We start from the raw sequence: 20,179 nt of genomic DNA on the forward strand, positions 1-20,179 counted from the left end.
GGGATTGTGAAGCCAAACCGATATTACTTTTATCGTAGTTGTGTGATCTGATCTCGCATCTTCTATCGTGCGAGTATAATCATATTGATTGGCTTGAGATCATGAGAGTTCTCCGATAAGAAAGATATCAAAAGTAATCACAAACATCTTCGTCTCATCGTTTGTGATTCCACAACATCTTGTTTCGCTACCATACGATTAAGATTGTTGTGAGGTGATTGATTTATCTAGGCTGTTCTTCGGGAATATAAGACTGGATAATCAATTGGTTTTTGTTCACCTTGATTTTTATCAAAAGACGAAACAAAAACTTTAGGGTTTTCCTGTGGGAGACAGATTTATCCTTTGATAGACTTGTCTATGTGAGACATATTTGTTTATTATTAAAGGATGCGATTTTGCGTCGTAGAAACTCTTAGTTGTGGGTGAGATCAGCTAAGGGAATCAAGTGGGTAGTATCCTGCTGGGATCATAGGTGTAAGGGTGCAACTGTACCTTGGATCAGTGGGAGACTGATTGGGGTTCAACTACAGTCCAGTCCGAAGTTAGCTTGGAGTAGACTAGTGTCTGTAGCGGCTTAATACAGTGTGTATTCAATCTGGACTAGGTCCCGGGGTTTTTCTGCATTTGCGGTTTCCTCGTTAAAAAAACTTCTGGTGTCTGTGTTATTTCTTTTCCACATTATATTTGTTATATAATTGAAATAATACATGTTGTGTGTTAGATCAATAAATTGGATAGTCCGACCTAACGGTTGTTGATTGATATTGATTGATCCTTGGACATTGGCCTTTGGTACCGTCCAAGTTCATTTCTCTTTGATAAAGAATCGAAGATTTCTATTTGCTTGAGTAAAGATCAAATTGAGAGATTGAGATATTAAACTCTTTGATATACTTTTCTCTAGATTGAGTCTGACTGTCTAGTTGATTCTCTAGAAAGTATATTGGAGTTTTTCCATACAGATTGCTAAGAGAAATATTGGGTGTGGTTGTTAGACCCCCACTTTTTCAGGTGGTATAACACCTGCTTTCACAGAAGTTTAAATATGTCTCTCTTCCAAGATTTGTATGGATATGTACCTCCACATCTAGCTTTTCCTTCTTCTACTACTACTTCTATGGATGTTTTGGAGGATTACTTGAAAGCAAGGGATTCTATGCTTGACATCATTAAAGAATCTTTACATCAAGCACAGGCCATAATGAAGTTATATGCTGATTCGTCAAGGGTGGAAAAATCATTTGCAAAAGGGGATTTGGTTTACCTCAAACTCCAGCCATATAGACAAGCTTCTGTGTCTTTGAGAAAAAACTTTAAGCTCTTAGCCAAGTACTATGGACCTTCCAAAATTTTACAGAAGATAGGTGCAGTGGCCTACAAACTTCAGCTCCCTTCACACTCCAGGATCCACCTTGTCTTCCATGTCTCCCACCTAAAAAAGCATATTGGTATGAAGCACACACCTTCTCCTATACTACCTGTTGTTGATCTCCATAGTGAATTCATCATGCTGCCAGAGAAGGTTTTGAAGACCATATCAGTACTCAGAGGAAACAAATTGGCGCGTCAAGCTCTCATCCAGTGGACCAACTCATCAGTGGAGGATGCTACTTGGGAGGACTTCACCAACATTCAGTCTAATTATCCTAGATTTTTCCTTGAGGACAAGGATAATTTTCAGGGGTAGGCAATGTTGTGTCCTTTTGGCTGCCCACATCATTTAGATGTGTGCCTTAATAACGTAGCTTAGATGTTATTGGTAGATTTCTGGACTGTTGATCACAGTGCACGTGTCAGTTGTGGATTGAGTCTTGTTAGGGCTTAATGATTAGTATTTATTCTGTAAGAAGAGTCTTATCTCTTCAGACCTGATTTTTGTTGTTAATGAAACTCCTCTTTGGATGAGCCTGTGTGCCAGATTTGGCTTGAATATTGATTCAAGAGGTGATTCTTCACCATTTCTATCATCTCTGTGTGTTAATATGTTGTAGGGATACAACATATCGAGATATGAGCAATCCAAGGATATGATAATGAACTCAAGCTTCTGGGGCTTTTATTGAAGAATGCCATTGCTTTGGAGGATGTGAAACTGTATTTTCATTTTAATCTCTGGTCAACTGACCAGAGAAGAAGAGAGTCGGAGTTCATCAAAAATCTAAAAGCACTTCCAAGAGCTTCTTCAAGCATCAATATAATTTTCGTTAACCATTCTTACCAGTGATACTAGAACTGGTAAACTTCTTAGTTTTGATAAATCGAACATTGTACCTTGCGAACTTTTCCCATAATTATCAATGTATTTCGTTCTTTCTTTTGACGATGTGGTAGACTATATCAAGTACAAGGTCACATTTGCAATAAGTCCAAACGTAGCTTGATTCTGCAAGTCACAAGTATATTCCTAGAGTTGTTTCCTAGTACTACTACTGCTCACTTGTGATTTGAGGATTATTAATTACTAAATCATCTGGCACAGAGTTTAATTTAAAATTTTACCTCAAATTTATTTCAAGCTGTTCATAGTTTTGAATTTGTGTGTGTTCACGGTAGTTACTGAATATCCTAATATATGTTGATTTTGTTGTGTTGGAAGGATAATATTACAATCATGCAGTCATAAAATTAATATTTGGTGTTTTTATTTATATGTTATGTTTGTTTTTCTTGATAAACTATCGCTCATTTAAGTACTACACAATGGAGAGTAAGTAGATACTGATAGGCTAACATCATGAAGTGGAACATGGCGAACAAAGAACAAAGAGGTATGATTTTTATGGGTATGATTAAGGGGAATGAATTAGGTCTCTCTCCTTTTTATATCTAAAAATTATTAGATGGCTTACAACAACATTTTCACATGCCTCTGAACATATGTTTGAACTTTGAAGTCTTTTGGACTCTGCACCGATCCCTCGTTTTGCACGTTATGTCTTCCTATAATCTTAATAGTACCTGATAGTGTTTGTTTGTTTTGAAATAGGATGTTAAGTGCCAAGGATGCTTCAACATGTAAGTTCCTTTTATCCATTATATTCAATTTCTTTTATAAATTATGTTGCTGAGTTTGTTTCTGAATCCTTGGACGTTTGGTATTGTTGAATTGATTGCAGAACTACCCTATTCAGTCACTCACAAACTATGATTGTCTGTAGAAATTGTCAAACTGTCTCACGCGAGCCAACAGGAGGTAAAGCTAGACTTGCAGAGGGATGCTCATCCAGGAGAAAGGGAGATTAACATGCTGAAATTTGTTTCTGTGTTGCTCCAAACTTTGTGGTGGTGGAATGTTTTCTCCTTCCTCTGTTTAGTTTTTAATCCAAATACTAAAGTGATTTACATTTCACTAGATTGACTCATTAGTTTCTCTAAAATATGTTTCCTTCCAAATACATTGGAGACTATAAAAGTTGCAATCAATTACATTCTCATCACAGTGAAGTTCCAAACGATATCTATTTTCATGGGTTTCTTTGGAATATAACAAGGTGTGATTATCTCTTGGTACATGTAGAGATTTTTTGACGTCTTTGTTCTATCTTGAAACCAAATTTTGAGCAATGTTGCGCCCGATGATCCAATCCTTGTAGTCACATTATAAGGAAATAGTTCAAAAACTAATTTAAATTCCTTAAGAGTTTCGTGTAATAAGTGGTGTGACCTTATTACGTAACAAAAGAAAATCTATGTCATTTACTTTAGAGTGTTACAGTTCATGAAAATGATACACTTTTCATCATAATGTACGAATCATCCTTATAACTCAAATACTTTTGAGTATATCTCAAGTTCTCTAGAGTACTTCAATCTCATGAAAATGATATACTTTTCATTACATAAGTGCAGACAATGAATTTAATTCTTCGCAAAAAAAAATTTCTTTATTGTAGCTAATGAAATATAGGTCAAACTATCATGTGGACAACAGTTTAGGATCAAATCATACGAAATATAGAATCTAACTATACAAATTCGATTTAATAAAGGAGGAAAACAAAGGGTAAGTGTATTGACTTGGCAAAGCTCTTGTTGCCATTAATTTTGATGTCTAGGGCATGACCTTCTCCAAGAATATAGTGTGTTCATTTTCCTTTAAATTCCCTATATCTCTTGTAGTTGACTACTAATATATTACACTTGCACTACAACGCTTGTACCATTCTCAGTAAAATGCTTATACCAATATTTGCAACTATAATTGATATGAGTCAGAATTATATCTATGTCCCATTATATAGTTAGATACATTTACTTTGTATGATTACTACTGGAGCCAGAATTACATCTCTGACTCATGGAAACTTTTGTGAGGTTCTTTCCACAAAACGTGAGGTGTGCTTTTAATTACCACATATCATTGTCAAAGTTATTGACTCATCATAGTCTAACAAGTGGATTAAATCTCACTGAACATTCAAGTTTGGGGGAAAATGAATGTTTCAACAAACTTCCTTCAAAGCATTACATCGTCTGAAATTAATATGTCGCCTTGGAAATGTTGAAGGTATGGCTTCCTCTTTGAAAGGTGTATCTTTATAAGTTGAATATTTTTATGACGAGATTATTGTACTTGTGCACACAAACTTCCACATCATAGACTCTTTAACGATACTCAAGTTTTCTGAGTTCAAAAGGTCAAATTAGAGACGAATTGGTTTAGTCAAAGTATGGTCAACTATTTGGTCAAGACCCGGTCCATTGGGTTGACAAGGTCATGGTTAATGAATATAAACATATATGGTCCATTATATATGAAATATTAAGGCCCATTAATAATAAGTTTGAAGCTATTAGCATATGAGCCCAAAACCTATCGTTAACACTAAAAATTGAGAGAAATTCTTCTTTCCACTGTTATGATCGACAGAGAAATGCATCATAGTCCGATCATGATGAAAAATGTACACCAGATTCATAACAAGGTTTCGAAAAACATATTGAAATTTCAAAGACATCCGACGGCTAGAACGTATGACTGTTCTAATTCATGTTTATGTGGACACAACAAGAAATATCACGTACTTTGGAGTATTTTCCATGGAGGGATCTTTATGAAATTTCTACAGTATCTCCATGAAGATCATATATACCAGATATGAAAAATACAGCGGTTAAATTATATGAAACTTAGGTTTTTCGACGTTGTTATAATTAGGGTTTTCTGAACGAAGACGGTTCTACTAAAATTAAAATTTAGAGATATTCCGATTCGATTGAAATTTTAATGGAGTAAGAAATACCTAATTGGGTTGAAAATATTAAAATTTCATAAAAATCTAACGGTGACATCTCTATATTTTATAATCATACGTTCGTGGAACCATAATATATACTACGAAAACGAAATGTTTTTGTTAGGAAAGAAATACCTGGTAATGCATCCATGGTGATAAGCAAATAGGATCAGAACCACGCTAATCTTAAAGTAATAATCCATTACCAATCTTGAATGAAGAAAATAAAATAAAAATTGCACCAGTTGGTAAAGTCGTGCTTGATAACGTTTTGTAGTAGAATAATAGGGAAAGGTAAAGAGGCGAAGAGAGGTTTCTATTGATTAGGATAATATGTGTTACATAAATATATTTATTTATATACAAGTAGGAATAGAATCCTAGATACTATATTGGGTCGCACATCCATGGGTTACAAGCCATACAACATAAATAACATTTTAGTAATTAATCAGAGAATATATTTTTTGAAGATTATTTCTTTAAGTACTCGCAAGATATTTATAATATCTCATAAGAATCTCTCGAATTTAATTATAATATCTCATAAGCATATTTCAGATTTATAGGAATAGTTATAGAAAACAAAATAATTTAAAATTATGCTACTAGATGCCAGCTCAGTTGGGTTTTAGTGAATCGAACTTGAGTTGGGAAGATAACATTTTATTGAAAAATATCATACTCGATTACAACTGATCATAATTAGGGACAATCACTGCCAGGTCCTCCGAAAAACATCATTATCCCTTGAAAAATACTCCTACCATAAAAAATAATGTCATAACAACTAGTTTTTGTATCGTGACTCAGGTGCACCCTTGATGTATCAAAGTTCAAATAATTACCCTGATCATTAATGACTTTCATGTTTACCATACAACATGTATATGCTGTATTAGTATTTGGAAAGTATCCATATCCCATTGGTGGAGCAGGTTCACCAAGATCTGCTCCTGCAACCCCTCCGTATCCAATGATAGATGCATTGTTTGATAAATGAGTAAAGATCTCTTTTGGCCAGTATCCTATTTTTGCATTATCTATACCATTAATAAACCACTAGTTGCCACTTTTTGGGTCCCGATGCACTGAAAAATCAAAAAAACTTTGGTACCCTCCGTAGGTACCCGATATAAGATGTTCTCCAAAAGAGTACTCAGGGTGGACTTGCAAAAATCCCGGACAAAGCATGTTATAACATCCCGTTTTTTTAAATCCATCAGCCTGCATTATAATTATAAACAACCTAGTGCATAAATAAGTAACTCTATTTGAAGGTGTTTATTTGCAATTATTTAAAATATAAATGTGAATTAATAGTATATAAATTATTAAAAACGAACCGTACACAAACCAAAAACTCGAGTCTTATTGTCACCAAATAACTAAGGATGCACCTGAAATTATAATGGATATTAACTAAATAAAAGTATACGCAACACTTTAAAATGACAAAAGATAACTTGCGTTAATAACGAGTCAGTGAAAACAAACTATTTAACACATTTATCTGAATCATTATTCTCTCAACAAACTTAATAAAAACATAATAATACAATATTTGAAGATGACTTACAGCCCATCCAAACTCTATTTGAAAAATTAGGTTTTCAACTGCAAAATTGCAGTTTCTGTTCTAGGGTCGTTATAGTCGAAGTCCTTATTCCTTAACGATTTTTCATATGCATTTTGATATTATAAAATCAACTGCAAAATCGCAGTTTCAGTTCTAGGGTCGTCATAATCTAAGTCCTTATTCCTTAATGATTTTTCATCTACATGTTGATATTATGAAAAATCGTTAATGTTTATGCTGAGGAGATAACGACCTTAGGTTAGAGAGTAGGATGTTTTAAGTACCCCGATGATGATTCATGTTGACGACCTATTTTATTTCCAAACGACTCTATATTATACAAAACTACCTCTATGTCCAAAATAATGAAAGGGTCGTTAGTTTTAATATATAAACCATTAACGACTCCTTATGACGACACATTTTTAGAACCTAACGACTCTGTATTATAAATAACTTGTTTACTGTCCAAATAATTAGAAGGGTCGTTATCTAAAAGAACTAGCGTCGTCATTATGTATTTGAGAATCATCATGATCTAATTTGGAGTCGTCATTTATATTGAAGGGTCGTTTGTGATGATGATGATGATGATGATCATGCTGGTAACGGTGATTCTGGTCAAGGTGATGGTGGTGGTGGTAGGGAGGATTTGGAGATTCAGGAGGAGGAGGATGGACGCAATGATGATGATGATGATGAGGATGATGGAAATGGTGGTGGTAGTGGTGATAAGGATGATGATGATGATGGTAATGATGCTAGTGATAAGGAGGATGAAGAGGATGATTCTACCATTCTTAAGCTTGTGGTGAGTATTTATTTTTGTAATTGTAATTGTCATCGTCATCTACATACAAATATAAGTTTGTTAATGTGAATTGTATTTGAATCCAAATAGAGGGAACGAATGAATATTTTTGCAAACGCACTGTGTTGCTCGGCCGACAAAGGGGAAGTGTTCGATCCTGACAAACAACGTCGGTACGCTGATTACTGCAGACACGTTGAAAATCCCAATGCAAAGAAAATGTTTGCTAAGCTGGCTAAGGAAGGTAAAAGGACCAAGAAAACACGTAGCCAACTAGGAGAAGAACGTGTTGAACAGGGACAAGGTAGCCATCATCCTCTTGATGAACAAGGAAGTAGAGAAGATGGTGGTTCCCCAGGGGGCTGTGCAACTCAGGGTCCTAATAGAAGATGGAAAGTTAGCCGATAAGGGGGGTATTAGGGGTTGCTGGCGAAATGAACTTATGTTTTATGTTACTTTTGACTTGAACTTATGTTTCTTCACTTTTCTTAGATGCAACTATTTTGTCCATTAGATACTCGGGGTTTGGTTTGGATGGTTTGTTGAAATTATTTTGCTTTCCTAAGATTTTAGAACATTATTTAGAAGTTCTTTGTTTAAATGTTGGCTAGAATGAATAAGGACTCTGAAGCTGATAAGATTTTGTATTGTGGCAGCTTAAGGGTCGTCAACAATATATATAGCAGAATAATGACTCTTTCATAGTCGTTATTGTTATAAATATCGGGAATGACGACTCTAAGTTATCTATGAAATAGTTGGTTAGTGTCGTTATTGAATATGATTACACAAATGACGACCCTAAGAGTTACATTTACCTAGAGTTTTTGGTTTTAGAGTCGTCTTGGTATAAACAAAACAAAGTAACGACGCTAAGTGACTTAGCTAGCTAGTTGGAGTCGTCAATGTTTATCAGACCACCTTAACGATTTTTCATAACCTGGAAAAGTTGCAGGTTTGAGTCGTGAATGTTTATCAGACCAACCTAACGATTTTTCATAACCTGGAAAAGTTGCAGGTTTGAGTCGTCAATGTTTATCAGACCAACCTAACGATTTTTCATAACCTGAAAAAGTTGCAGGTTTGAGTCGTTATTGGTAGTGCCAATAAAGTGACGACACTAGAGAGTCGTTTGGGTACACCCACCCCCCACCCCCGACTATGACGACCGTTACACTGAGTTATTCCATAGTGTGGATGATTCGACCACTTGGAGAAATAAACAGACAAATCGAAGAGTATAAGATGCTTACCTAATTGTTTTGAGCTTCGGGTTCCTCATTTTGAGGGTTGGTTCCTTCATTTTGAGCAATGGGATCTTCATTTGCACCAAAGACACAAAAACTCCTCTTCTTCTTCTCAACACACAAAAACACTACTTTTTTCCCCCTCAAATTTTAACTCCTAAATCTGATTTTAATTTAAACAAACTAATTAGCTTAACTTAACAACTTAATTAACACTAATTATTTAGGGGTAATTTGGACATTTTAAAAATATTGGGATAAGGGTTAACCACAAATTGTTATTTCATGACCTTTTTTTATCTTGTAGTGTGAGGCCCCTAATTATTTTTAGGGGCCCCCAATTAAACGAGGTTATTTTCCCACCAAATTTTAACTCTTATATCTGATTTTAACTTAAACAAACTAATTAACTTAACTTAACTAATCGTTAACACTAATCATTTAAGGGTAATTTAGCCATTTCAAAAAAAATGGGATAAGGGATAACTCATATTTGCTATTTCATGACCTTTTTTGTCCTGTAATGCAGGGCCCCTAATTATTTTTAGGGGCCTCCAATTAAAAGAGGTTTTAAATGTCAAAAAGAAAAAGTAATAAGTACGAGTAAGGCTTCTTATTTCTTACTTCTCCCGTTTCTAAAAAATAGGCTTGTTTGGTTTTCACAAAAATTAAGAAAACTAATCATTGGAGCCACTTTTCCATGTTTTTTCCTAATCTATCCTTTGGTCCCCGCTCATTTATTATTAGAGAAAAAGGAAAGAGAAGTGGTCCCATTTTTGTATTAGGAGAGAAAATGGAGAAAGAGAAATAGTCCCTCTATGGATATAGTAGAGGTCCCATTTGACTTTCCACATATGGAAACAAGCCTATTTTTTTAACATACCAAAAAAAAACCTGCCTATTTTTTAGAAACGGAGGGAATAATCTAAACGGTGATTCAACACTCGTTTTTCAATATGGAAGAAAAAAAGTTCTTCTCAACAAATTGATTTCAAAATCAACTGAATGCCACATACTAAGACCGCATACATGATCAACATATTTATCGATTTTTTTTGCTCGATGCCTGAGACCCAAGGCCATAATGTAAATGAAGACATTGCTGACTGCAAATCACTCTCATATCCGACCAGGATGCCTCATTTATCGAAATTTGAAGTGCCTCATTTGTTACGATCGTATGATTCATCAATTACCTACCCTCATACCTGAAAAGAGTGGTAGATACTACCTCACTGAAGACATGTTAAGTGACCAAGTCAACAATAAAAGAAGTCCTCGTACAGTATATACCGAATATAGATACTCTTTTGTTTAATCAGCATATACCGAATGACCAAATACCATCTTCGAGAACCCAAACTAGAGGGTCGAGACCGTTTCTGGAAAAATTACAATATCACAGTCTAATTTCCGGTAGAATTTTTCTTCGTCCATAGTATATAATGCTCCCTAAGATCATCGTTTCCACGAACAATAATTCAAATTAAAATAAAATACCTCACTTTGATCACGAATTTTAATTTTTAATCATCTTGGTCAATGAATATCATTAGTCTGCTTAACTATGTGACACATTAGTTACACGTGTCCAAATCCGTAAACTCACAGGTACACATCATGTCCAACGAGTAACATCTCGCCACGTATCAAGTCACACCATATTCTCATATGACCCATTTTTTTTTAAGCATGCAAATTATTAAAGGAGATTAGTTTATAATTTGTCTTGGGTATGTGGTACCCACCGAGTCCGAAAATAAAATTTAAGTAATAAAGGATGGGATTGCCTGATCTTATATTTTGGTTGATGAGTTTTCTGGTTGACTTCCCATCTGCCGCGTGATTGGTCAATCCGTCGGTTGTCTGGTTTCATTCTCTGTAGTTGTGCTGGATGGCCGCCTACGGGATCTGTTGGAATCTCATTTTTATTTCCTCAATCATTTCTGCTATGTGTCAAGGTGGAGTGGTAGATGAGGTGATAAAACGTGGTAGGTATTCTAAGTCCGTCTCAAAGATAATTTTTGGCCATTGTCTTTCTATTGATGTTGTTGAAACTAAAAGCATCGCCCACGCTCATACATGCACGATAGACGCACAATAAAACGAGCACTTCCTCGAGATTAACAGGTCAACGATTCATTTCAATCTCAACGGTCACAATGACACGACTAGTTTAAATCGGAAGTAACTGATGTTATTCTGTCACGATCTTCGAGACTGACTGGACCATCTTATAAAACGATCTTCAGGTAAACAGAAAAAACCAGATCACTGAAACTAAAACCCTAGCCAGAAAGAAAATTTTCAGACCAGAAAATGGGAAAAACGACTAGATTTCTTCTGTTTCTGACAATCTCAGCTCTGCTAATCTTCAACGTTGTTTCTTCAACAGAAGAGACCAAAAAAGATGAAGAAGATCTAGATGAAGATCTCAAATTCTTATTAGAAACTGAAGGTGATAAATCAGAAGAAGCTCATGATCACCACCATGGTCATGAACATGGTGAATCAAGTGGTGATGAAGGAGAAGATGATTTTGAGAATTATGATGATTTTGAAAATTCAGTAGATCCTGATGCTGCTGCATCAGATGAAGACCCATTTAAAGTGGATGCAGATGAGAAGGATGTTGTGGTGTTGAAACAAGGGAATTTCAGTGAGTTTATTGAGAAGAATAAGTATGTCATGGTTGAATTTTATGCACCATGGTGTGGACATTGTCAATCACTTGCACCTGAGTATGCAACTGCTGCTACTGAATTGAAAGATGAAGGAGTTGTTCTTGCTAAAGTTGATGCTACTGAAGAGAATGAATTAGCTCAGAAATATAATGTTGAGGGATTTCCTACTGTCTTCTTCTTTATTGATGGTGTTCACAAGTCTTATCCTGGTCAACGTACTAAGTAAGTATACCCAATCTTATGTAAATTTCATTTAGATTTTGTGTTCTTGATATCATTTTTACTTTTTTTATGCGTTTCTTTATTGTTTTAACTAGAATTAGCAGTTTTTGGTAGAGATTTTTCCTTTTTACTTTGTTTAGGCCCAAATGATCAATTTCATAGATAGATTATCATTGAAATTACATCAAAATTATGTTTACAAACAAACATTGAATTAGATTATCTAATTTTGCAGAGAGGGTATTGTGTCATGGATCAAGAAGAAAACAGGACCAGGAGTTAAAAATGTTACCACAGTTGAGGAGGCTGAGACTATTTTGGGCGCAGAGGAGAAACTTGTTGTTGGTTTCTTCGATTCATTGGTGGTGAGTAAATTTTTTTTTCCTAATTATATGTTTCTAGACTCTCACGCATTTGGTCTTTTGGCTTGTAGAAATTGAAAAGGCTCGATTGGATCTAAAATGGTCAAATTTAATTAACCAAAGATGCTATTTATCTTATTACTTGTTTAATATGTTTAATGGTTAAGGGAAATGCTTCCTTGTGAAATAGGACTATGGTTTTTCGATCTGAGATAAGATGTATCATGTATGTCATATTGGGGTTTTGTAGAACCAATCCCATAATTGGTTTTCTTGACGCATATAAAGAGTCATTGAAATAGGCCAACTTCCTTTAGGCAAATAATGATTTCCTGTTTTATGTCATGTATGTCATATCGGTGTTTTGTAAAACCTATTATCTTGACACATAGAAAGTCATTGAAATAATAATCCAAATTCCTTTAGGCAAATAATGATTTCCTGGTTTGGTCTGTGGTAATTAAACTCGTCGCATTTTGTTACCATTTTGGTGTTTTAGATCATTTTGGTCAGCTTTAAATATGAAAGCTTACAGAATATGTGGTTCCGAGGCTTGTCCAAAAGAGGACAACCTGTTTGTTTGGTTTGACCCAGCTTGGTACACAGTTTTCATAATCTCTTTCACTATTAAGAAATCTTCGATCATGAACTTAGTCTGTTGTTCGATCGTCTTTTATGAGTTGATATTTTAAACTGCTAAGCTAATAGTAGAGTTTCTACCTAGGGGGTTGTATAGTAATTAAGTCCTTAGGATATGCTTGTTAATTCATATGCTTTCAGTCAGTTAATTTGATTTATTTTCAACGGCGCAGGGTTCTGACAGTAATGAGCTTTCTTCTGCATCAAAACTTGAAGATGACGTCAACTTCTACCAAACAAACAATCCTGATGTAGCAAAAGTATTCCGAATTGATCCCAAGGCCAAGCGCCCTGCTTTGGTCATGCTGAAGAAGGAGGCTGAGAAACTTAGCACCTACAGTTAGTTCTCTTACTTTCTTGTTCTATCTATGCAGCTTGTTACTATATTAAACATCATCTGTTAACTCTATTATGCTGTCCTCTTTGCAGATGGCAAGTTCACAACAGCTGCGATATCTGAGTTTGTCTTTGAAAACAAACTTCCACTTGTGAACAATTTTACCAGGGAAACTGCTCCCATGATTTTTGAGAATCCAATTAAGAATCAAGTAATAACAATACTTATAACATTGTTCTCTCGCATTTGAGGGATTAACCTTTTTATCTACTTGAACATGGCTTCGATTTCTGTATCCAGGTTCTGCTCTTTGCTGCTTCAAAAGATTCAGAGAAGTATCTTCCAGCACTTCAGGAAGCAGCAAAACTTTTCAAGGGAAAGGTAGCTTCAATATTTGTATCTTTACCTTCCACAGTCTGTCAAGATTAGATCACCTTGCCTGTGTAGTAAACTATGGTTTGTCTTTGCCATTTTGCAGCTTATATTTGTCTATGTGGAAATGGACAACGAAGATGTTGGTAAACCAGTTTCAGATTATTTCGGCGTCTCTGGAGATGGTCCCAAAGTAATTTTGCCTTCTCTTAATATGTTTCATAGTTTTAGTCCGACTCTTGTCCACTGAGTTGGCAAGTCAAGCTGTCGGAAAGTTAACTCTAGTTGTATCCATGGTTTTCAGGTTCTTGCATACACTGGAAACGAAGATGGAAAGAAATTTTTCCTCGACGGTGAAGTTACCCAAGCCAGCATTAAGGTTAGAAGTGATTTTCTTCTCTTCTTTCATTCTATTTTTGCAATGTCCAATCTGGTAATAAAATAAGCAATTTACTCTCGTCTCATCAAATCCATGACGTAATTGATTTTTTAGACTCAATATTAACAATTTCATGTAATATATCTCTCAGGCATTCGGGGAGGATTTCCTTGCAGACAAGCTTAAGCCTTTCTTTAAATCTGATCCAATTCCAGAAACAGTAAGTGTGGGACTTCTTATTTTTGACCAACTCTCCAACTCATATATCTAACCTGATTTCTCATATCTATTTGGATGGTCACAGAACGATGGGGATGTGAAAATCGTGGTTGGAGATAACTTTGATGCTGTGGTATTGGATGAGTCAAAGGATGTTCTTCTTGAGGTTTGTACTCAGCATCCATGAACCCGATATCTCAGGACCATGTAGTAGTCTTTTGCTATCTTGATTGCGATGTGATGTATAAAATATCTTTGGCTTTTGCTCCAGATTTATGCACCATGGTGTGGTCATTGCCAAACTCTGGAGCCTATTTACAACAAGCTAGCAAAGCATCTTCGTGGTATTGATTCACTAGTCATTGCGAAAATGGATGGTACCACCAATGAGCACCCCAGGGCCAAGGTTTGCTTCTTGAGCTATCATTATTCATTATAAAGTGCTCTCGTCTCCAAGTTAGTAATTCAACTAAAGTTTCAGCATGCTAAACAGCTAGAATAGCAGCTTTGATGTTTATTTTGCTCCCACACATTTGGAGTAATATGTATGAATTTTTCTAACTCACTACTATTTTTCTCAGTCTGATGGTTTCCCCACTATTCTTTTCTTCCCTGCTGGAAACAAGAGCTTTGATCCTGTAAGTGAATTATTTTTACTTTTTGTTGCATAAATTCTTACTGAGTTTAAACTTTGAGCTTGCCTTTTTATGATTGTTTTTTTTCTTTCTTTCTGTTGGGATTTGAGCAGCTTACTGTCGAGGTTGATCGAACAGTCGTAGCATTCTACAAGTACATTAAGAAACATGCTTCCATTCCTTTCAAGTTACAGAAACCTGAAGCCGCCCCAGCTGCATCTAAGACTACCGAAAGCAGCAACAAGGATGTGAAAGATGAATTGTAAGGGTTTTACAATTCATGACATGATTGACACGAAAAATTTGATTACAAAGGTTTAGTGCGTACACTAGTTTATATGGTTTTTTCTGTTAAAAAGGTTTTACATGTACGTTGATAAATGTGCTTTTAATTTATCAGATTAGTACGAGTCAGTCGATTTTCCAGGAAGAAAAACATATGACAACAATCGATGGTTTTACTTGTTTTTGAGCTTTTAGAACTTTAAAGAATTAGTTGCAATAAAATATGGAATTTCCTCTTTTATTGATAGAAGTAATCTAATTCTTTTTGTCTATTATGCCTATCCTTTTTTACATGGTTGTAAGTTGTAACACTGCAAAGAAATATGAAGTGGAACTAGGGGATTCATCGGTCCCTCGTCTTAGCTCCCATAATGACCCTTAACCAAAACTTTTTACATAAATTTTACAACACTTAAACACCACATATTTCTTATCTTCTCAAACTTCAACAAATCTTGGAACTTTTCTTTTACCCGCTGGATAATGTCTACACCACTTATGCATCTCAGTTCTATGAGATTACCACATAACTTCACTTTACCAATATTGCTCACTTTGTTTCTCTTAAACTTGATGATTCAAACTACCTTGTTTGGAAATCTCAACTATCTTCAATACTTATGGGTACCAGTCTTTTTGGGTATGTACATGGATCTTTACCTGCACCGCCTGAAACTATTAAAGTTGGAGATCTTTTTGAACCAAATCCTTCTTACTTCAAATGGCTTAAATGGGATCGATTTGTAAACAGTTGTTTAAATGCTACCTTTTCTTCAACTATCACATTTGATGTTCTTGGATATACTACTGCAGCTGCAGTATGGAAATATCTCTATACCACCTTTACAAATTAATTCACATCTAGAAAATCGATGCTTAAAACTCAGCTTCATAATATTCATCGTGGATCTGTATCTATCTCTGCCTATCTTCATGAGATCAAGACTATCATTGATTCGTTAGCTGCTATAAATGAAGGTTTCCTTGATTCTTTGCTCAAAGTATCTGGTTGCACTTGTTATCCATATCTTGGAGATTACATACAAGATAAGTTGAGTGTAAAGTCTTCAAAATGTACCTTTATTGGTTATAATTCTAAACACAAAGGTTACAGAATGTTATGACAACACTTCAAAGAAAATCTACATTTCCAGAAATGTCTTTTTTGATGAAACAACTTTTCCCTTGTGCACTTGTACTACTACTTTTGTTGAGCCATCCTCAGTTGTCCTCTCTATCCCACAAAATCCTATAATTTCACCTAATGAGACAACAACTTTACCAACTTCACCCCCAACTTCACCACCAAGACCCATTATTCATCCCATGACTACCATATTGAGAGTTGGTATCACTAAATCAAAGCATTTACCTGACTAAATCATAAATTACTCTGTCCCATATGCACTGTGTACTACTCTTACTAACAAATCACCACTTGAACCTAAAACTTATAAATCAACAGTCAAAGATCCTAAATGGGTATCTTCAATGCAACAAGAATACATTGCTCTTCAAGAAAATGATACTTGGATATTGGTTCCTTATGATCCTTCTATGCATGTTGTTGGTTGTAATTGGGTTTACAGAGTTAAGCTCAAACCATATGAAACTATTAATAGATTCAAATCTAGGCTTGTGGAAAAAGGTTATCTTCAACAGGATGGTTTGGACTACAATGAGGCATTTAGCCCAGTTATAAAGTCCACAACCATAAGAGCAGTTATCACTATTTCTTTAACTAAACATTGGAGCATAAATTGGATGTATCCAATGCTTTTATTCATGGAAATCTTTCTGAAAATGTGTACATGGAACAACCTCAAGGTTTCCTTGATTCTTCTTGTCCATATCATGTCTGTCTACTTAAGAAATCCATTTATGGATTGAAAAAAGCACCCAAGGCTTGGTAGGAGAAATTTAGTGGATTTTTACTTCAACATGGATTCAAGAAATGTATCACAGATCAGTCCATGTTTATCTATAACAATTCTGGAGTGATGGATATTCTTCTGCTCTATGTAGATGACATTATCCTTACTTGCAGTTCAACTACTTTCATCAGTTATCTTGTTTCATAACTTGCTACTGCATTGGAAATGAAGGACATTGGAGATCTTCACTATTTCTTGGGTATTGAAGCTGATATGACCAATTATCCTCAGTCTACACTCTTAACCCAACACAAATACACATTATATCTTCTCTCCAGGTCAAAAATGTTAGACTGTAAACCTTGCAATAATCCAGTTACTACAGATAAAAGATTATCAGTTCATGAAGGCACTCCACTTGCAAATCTTATGCAATATAGAAATTTTGTTGGGGTACTGCAATATCTCACTTTTACTAGACCTTATATCAATTTTGCAGTCAATTATGTGTGCCTGTTCATGCATACACCGACATAATATCATCTCCTTCTTGTTAAGAGCATACTCAGATATTTGAAGGGAATTTTGGATGCTGGTATTACTGTGTTTGCTGGAGATATAACTTTTACCAGTGGATTCTCAGACTCAGATTGGGCTGGATGTCCGGATACAAGACGTTCAGTCATTTGATTTTATTTTTTCTTAGGAAGTTCACGGTTCTGCTAGTCATCCAAGAAGCAACCCATAGTTTCCAAGTCATAAAATGAAGTTGAATATAAAGCAGTTAGTTTACTTTCGTCTGAGGTCATGTAGCTTTCTCAATTGCTTGAAGAATTTGGTATTTCTCTTACTCGACCATTCAAACTTCCTTGTGATAATATTGATGCTACCTATCTGGTTTCAAACTCAGCTTTCCATGCTCGAACTAAGCACAATGAAATTGAATACCATACAATCATAGAACTTCTTGAAACTGGAGATGTTGTGGTTGAGTTTGTTTCGTCCTCTGAGCAGCTGACAAACATTCTCACAAAAGGATTAACCTACTTTGCTTTCTCTGACTTGCGTTTCAAACTCATTTAGTACCCTGCTTCAGTTTGGGTGTGTGTGTGTGTGTGTGTGCGTGTATGTGTGTGTTAGAGTATCTAGTTTATTTACTTTCATCTTTTGTGTGTTTTTACCTTATCCTGTCTTTTATAGTTTTACTTCTTTTATTGTACTTCACTCTTCTGTCTCTATTTAAAGTCCGTCTTGTACTCTCTTTGAATTATTTAGAAAAAATTAATGAAATCTTCTGATAGTTGCAAATAAGATGGAGATTCTGGAGAATACAATGGTATCTTGAAAAAAGATGGAATATGTTTGAGAAAATGTAGCAATTTCGTTCTTTATATTATCAAAATTTGGGCAGCAAAAAGCATTATGGCTTCTTCTTCTTGTGTTCATCGTCCCTGTTTTGCTGCAATTCATCCTTGTAATCATAATGATCAACAAAAAATCTTAAGAAACCCACATCCATGTTGTCTTCACCAACTTATGTCCATGCTGGCAATCTCACATCATCTCTGATCAGGGCTTCTTGCTCTTTCCCTAATCCCTAGCTAATCACCCAGAAATACAATTCCAATTTCATTCACCTAAAACCCAACAAAACCTTAACTTTTTCTTCACATCTTCTTCAACAAAGAATATAGCAGTCTGTATGGCAGCATTATATGAAGCAAATACTAGTGCTTCAAAAATTACTCCGGAAATTCCAGCTGCAGAGATACCAATTCTAGTATTTGTGTATATCATCCCGTTCTTAAACCGATTAAATCTAGTTTCCAAATTCCCAATTTTAAGATTAGAAATAAATCTTACCGTACCAATGTTAGGATGCTATTAATCAATACCAACTCTTGGTTTGGTTTTCTTGCTTTATTTTTTGGTCTTGTAAGATACCGCGAGCGGAATTTGAGAAAGATCGACTCTCGACAAGCAGTGATTATAGATTGCCTGGTTATTGTTGTTGCATCTTTAATTCGCCCGTTTTTGCTGAACACGGATCCTTTGGCTTCAAATTTCAATTATTGAATGTGGGTATTACGATGTTTATGTCCTACTTTGTTTTCTTTGTGTGTTTCTTTATTGTGTTCGTGCTGGGAATTGTGTGCCTTGTGAAAATGTCTACATCCTGTTAATAAGAGCATCTCCAATGCAAAGGGTAAAAATCATCCTATATGGAGGTCTTATTAACATATTTTTATGTGTGGGTAATTACTAAATGACAAAAACAAGATAATTGTAATTTTTTTTATCTTAAGTTGATCTCCAACCCCCAAGGCAGTTTTCTAACAAGCTTCATTTGAATTTAGAGACAAAATGATGATGTGGCTTTAAGATCCAAGGTCATAGAGAAATTCTAGATAAGACTTTCGCCATTACCCCCACTTAGTCATGTCATATATCTCTATGACCTTGACCCTTATGTTGGAGATGGAAATTTGTGCAAAAAGTCTTAAATCCTAGGTGTCATTCAATTTTAAGACCTTTACCCCTTGCATTGGAGATGCTTCTAGCCCCTCCACAGGCTGGTGTCATAAGTTTGCAAAAATTTCCTTGCATCCTACAGATTTTCTGGCAATACTATCCCCTAGAATTTGTCTTGCACTACTGTCTCAGGCGAATTCTTTGGTCTAAGGTTTTTTGTTCAGCACTAAGTGAATGCAAATTCTTATACTTCTTAATTTACAGGTTCTTGATTTACTCAATTTCCAGACAAGCATACATGCATGCCTAAAATACTTGGAGGTTGTTCAGTAGGTTGTATCGCGTCCCTCTATTGACACACTTGGGAACTTCATAGAGGTAGTTCTTAAGACCGATGGATATGAATGTCGACGTGCGGGAAAATCCTCGGTGGTGAAACTTCTTAGTGCAGTGAATTCTGCTGAAATATACAACAAAAATATATTACCTTCACGTGCTCAAAGCTGTTTAGTTCACTACTGAAACTATTTAAAAAATCTGCAGTTAATGGATTCCATGCTGGTTATTTCGGTAAGATTTTGGACAACTAAATCAGATCCGACTCTGAAGCCTTGAAACCTAGGGTCCATCCCAGGGTAGCAAGAAAAAATTTTTATCTTGAAGGACAACATTTGTTTTGTGGGCTAACATTAATTAAACAACATTTTAAACCTTATGAAGCGCTTTTGCTTGTCTTTCCAATTCAATTAAATCACGGTGTTAAGAAGTATAACATTAAAAATTCAATGCTCGTGTAATAACTGTAAAGTAACATGTATATAT

General features: G+C 35.2%; 2 protein-coding genes across 2 annotated transcripts; both read left to right on the plus strand.

The window, feature by feature from the left end:
- The first annotated feature begins 1,048 nt into the window (after positions 1 to 1,048).
- Positions 1,049 to 1,690, plus strand: LOC113324583. The gene has a single exon (XM_026572894.1). The coding sequence runs from the start codon at positions 1,049 to 1,051 to the stop codon at positions 1,688 to 1,690; it is 642 nt and encodes a 213-aa protein (XP_026428679.1).
- A 9,439-nt stretch (positions 1,691 to 11,129) lies between these two features.
- On the plus strand, positions 11,130 to 15,260 carry LOC113322131 (protein disulfide isomerase-like 1-4). The gene is made up of 12 exons (XM_026570152.1): positions 11,130 to 11,783; positions 12,019 to 12,148; positions 12,958 to 13,123; positions 13,214 to 13,332; positions 13,422 to 13,502; positions 13,600 to 13,686; positions 13,798 to 13,872; positions 14,024 to 14,092; positions 14,177 to 14,257; positions 14,363 to 14,497; positions 14,673 to 14,729; positions 14,840 to 15,260. The coding sequence occupies exons 1-12, from the start codon at positions 11,197 to 11,199 to the stop codon at positions 14,990 to 14,992; spliced, it is 1,740 nt and encodes a 579-aa protein (XP_026425937.1). The 5' UTR covers positions 11,130 to 11,196; the 3' UTR covers positions 14,993 to 15,260.
- Positions 15,261 to 20,179: the final 4,919 nt, after the last annotated feature.

Source organism: Papaver somniferum, chromosome 11 (genome assembly GCF_003573695.1).
Source record: "Papaver somniferum cultivar HN1 chromosome 11, ASM357369v1, whole genome shotgun sequence".
NCBI classification, from domain to species: Eukaryota; Viridiplantae; Streptophyta; class Magnoliopsida; order Ranunculales; family Papaveraceae; genus Papaver; species Papaver somniferum.

Excerpts from the sequence above, each read along its gene's own strand:
- LOC113324583 (XM_026572894.1), top strand. The coding sequence starts at position 1,049 with ATGTCTCTCTTCCAAGATTTGTATGGATATGTACCTCCACATCTAGCT.
- LOC113322131 (XM_026570152.1), top strand. The coding sequence starts at position 11,197 with ATGGGAAAAACGACTAGATTTCTTCTGTTTCTGACAATCTCAGCTCTG. Across the intron at positions 11,784-12,018 it reads TATCCTGGTCAACGTACTAA|AGAGGGTATTGTGTCATGGA; the intron begins GTAAGTATACCC and ends CTAATTTTGCAG. Across the intron at positions 13,124-13,213 it reads TGAGAAACTTAGCACCTACA|ATGGCAAGTTCACAACAGCT; the intron begins GTTAGTTCTCTT and ends TCCTCTTTGCAG.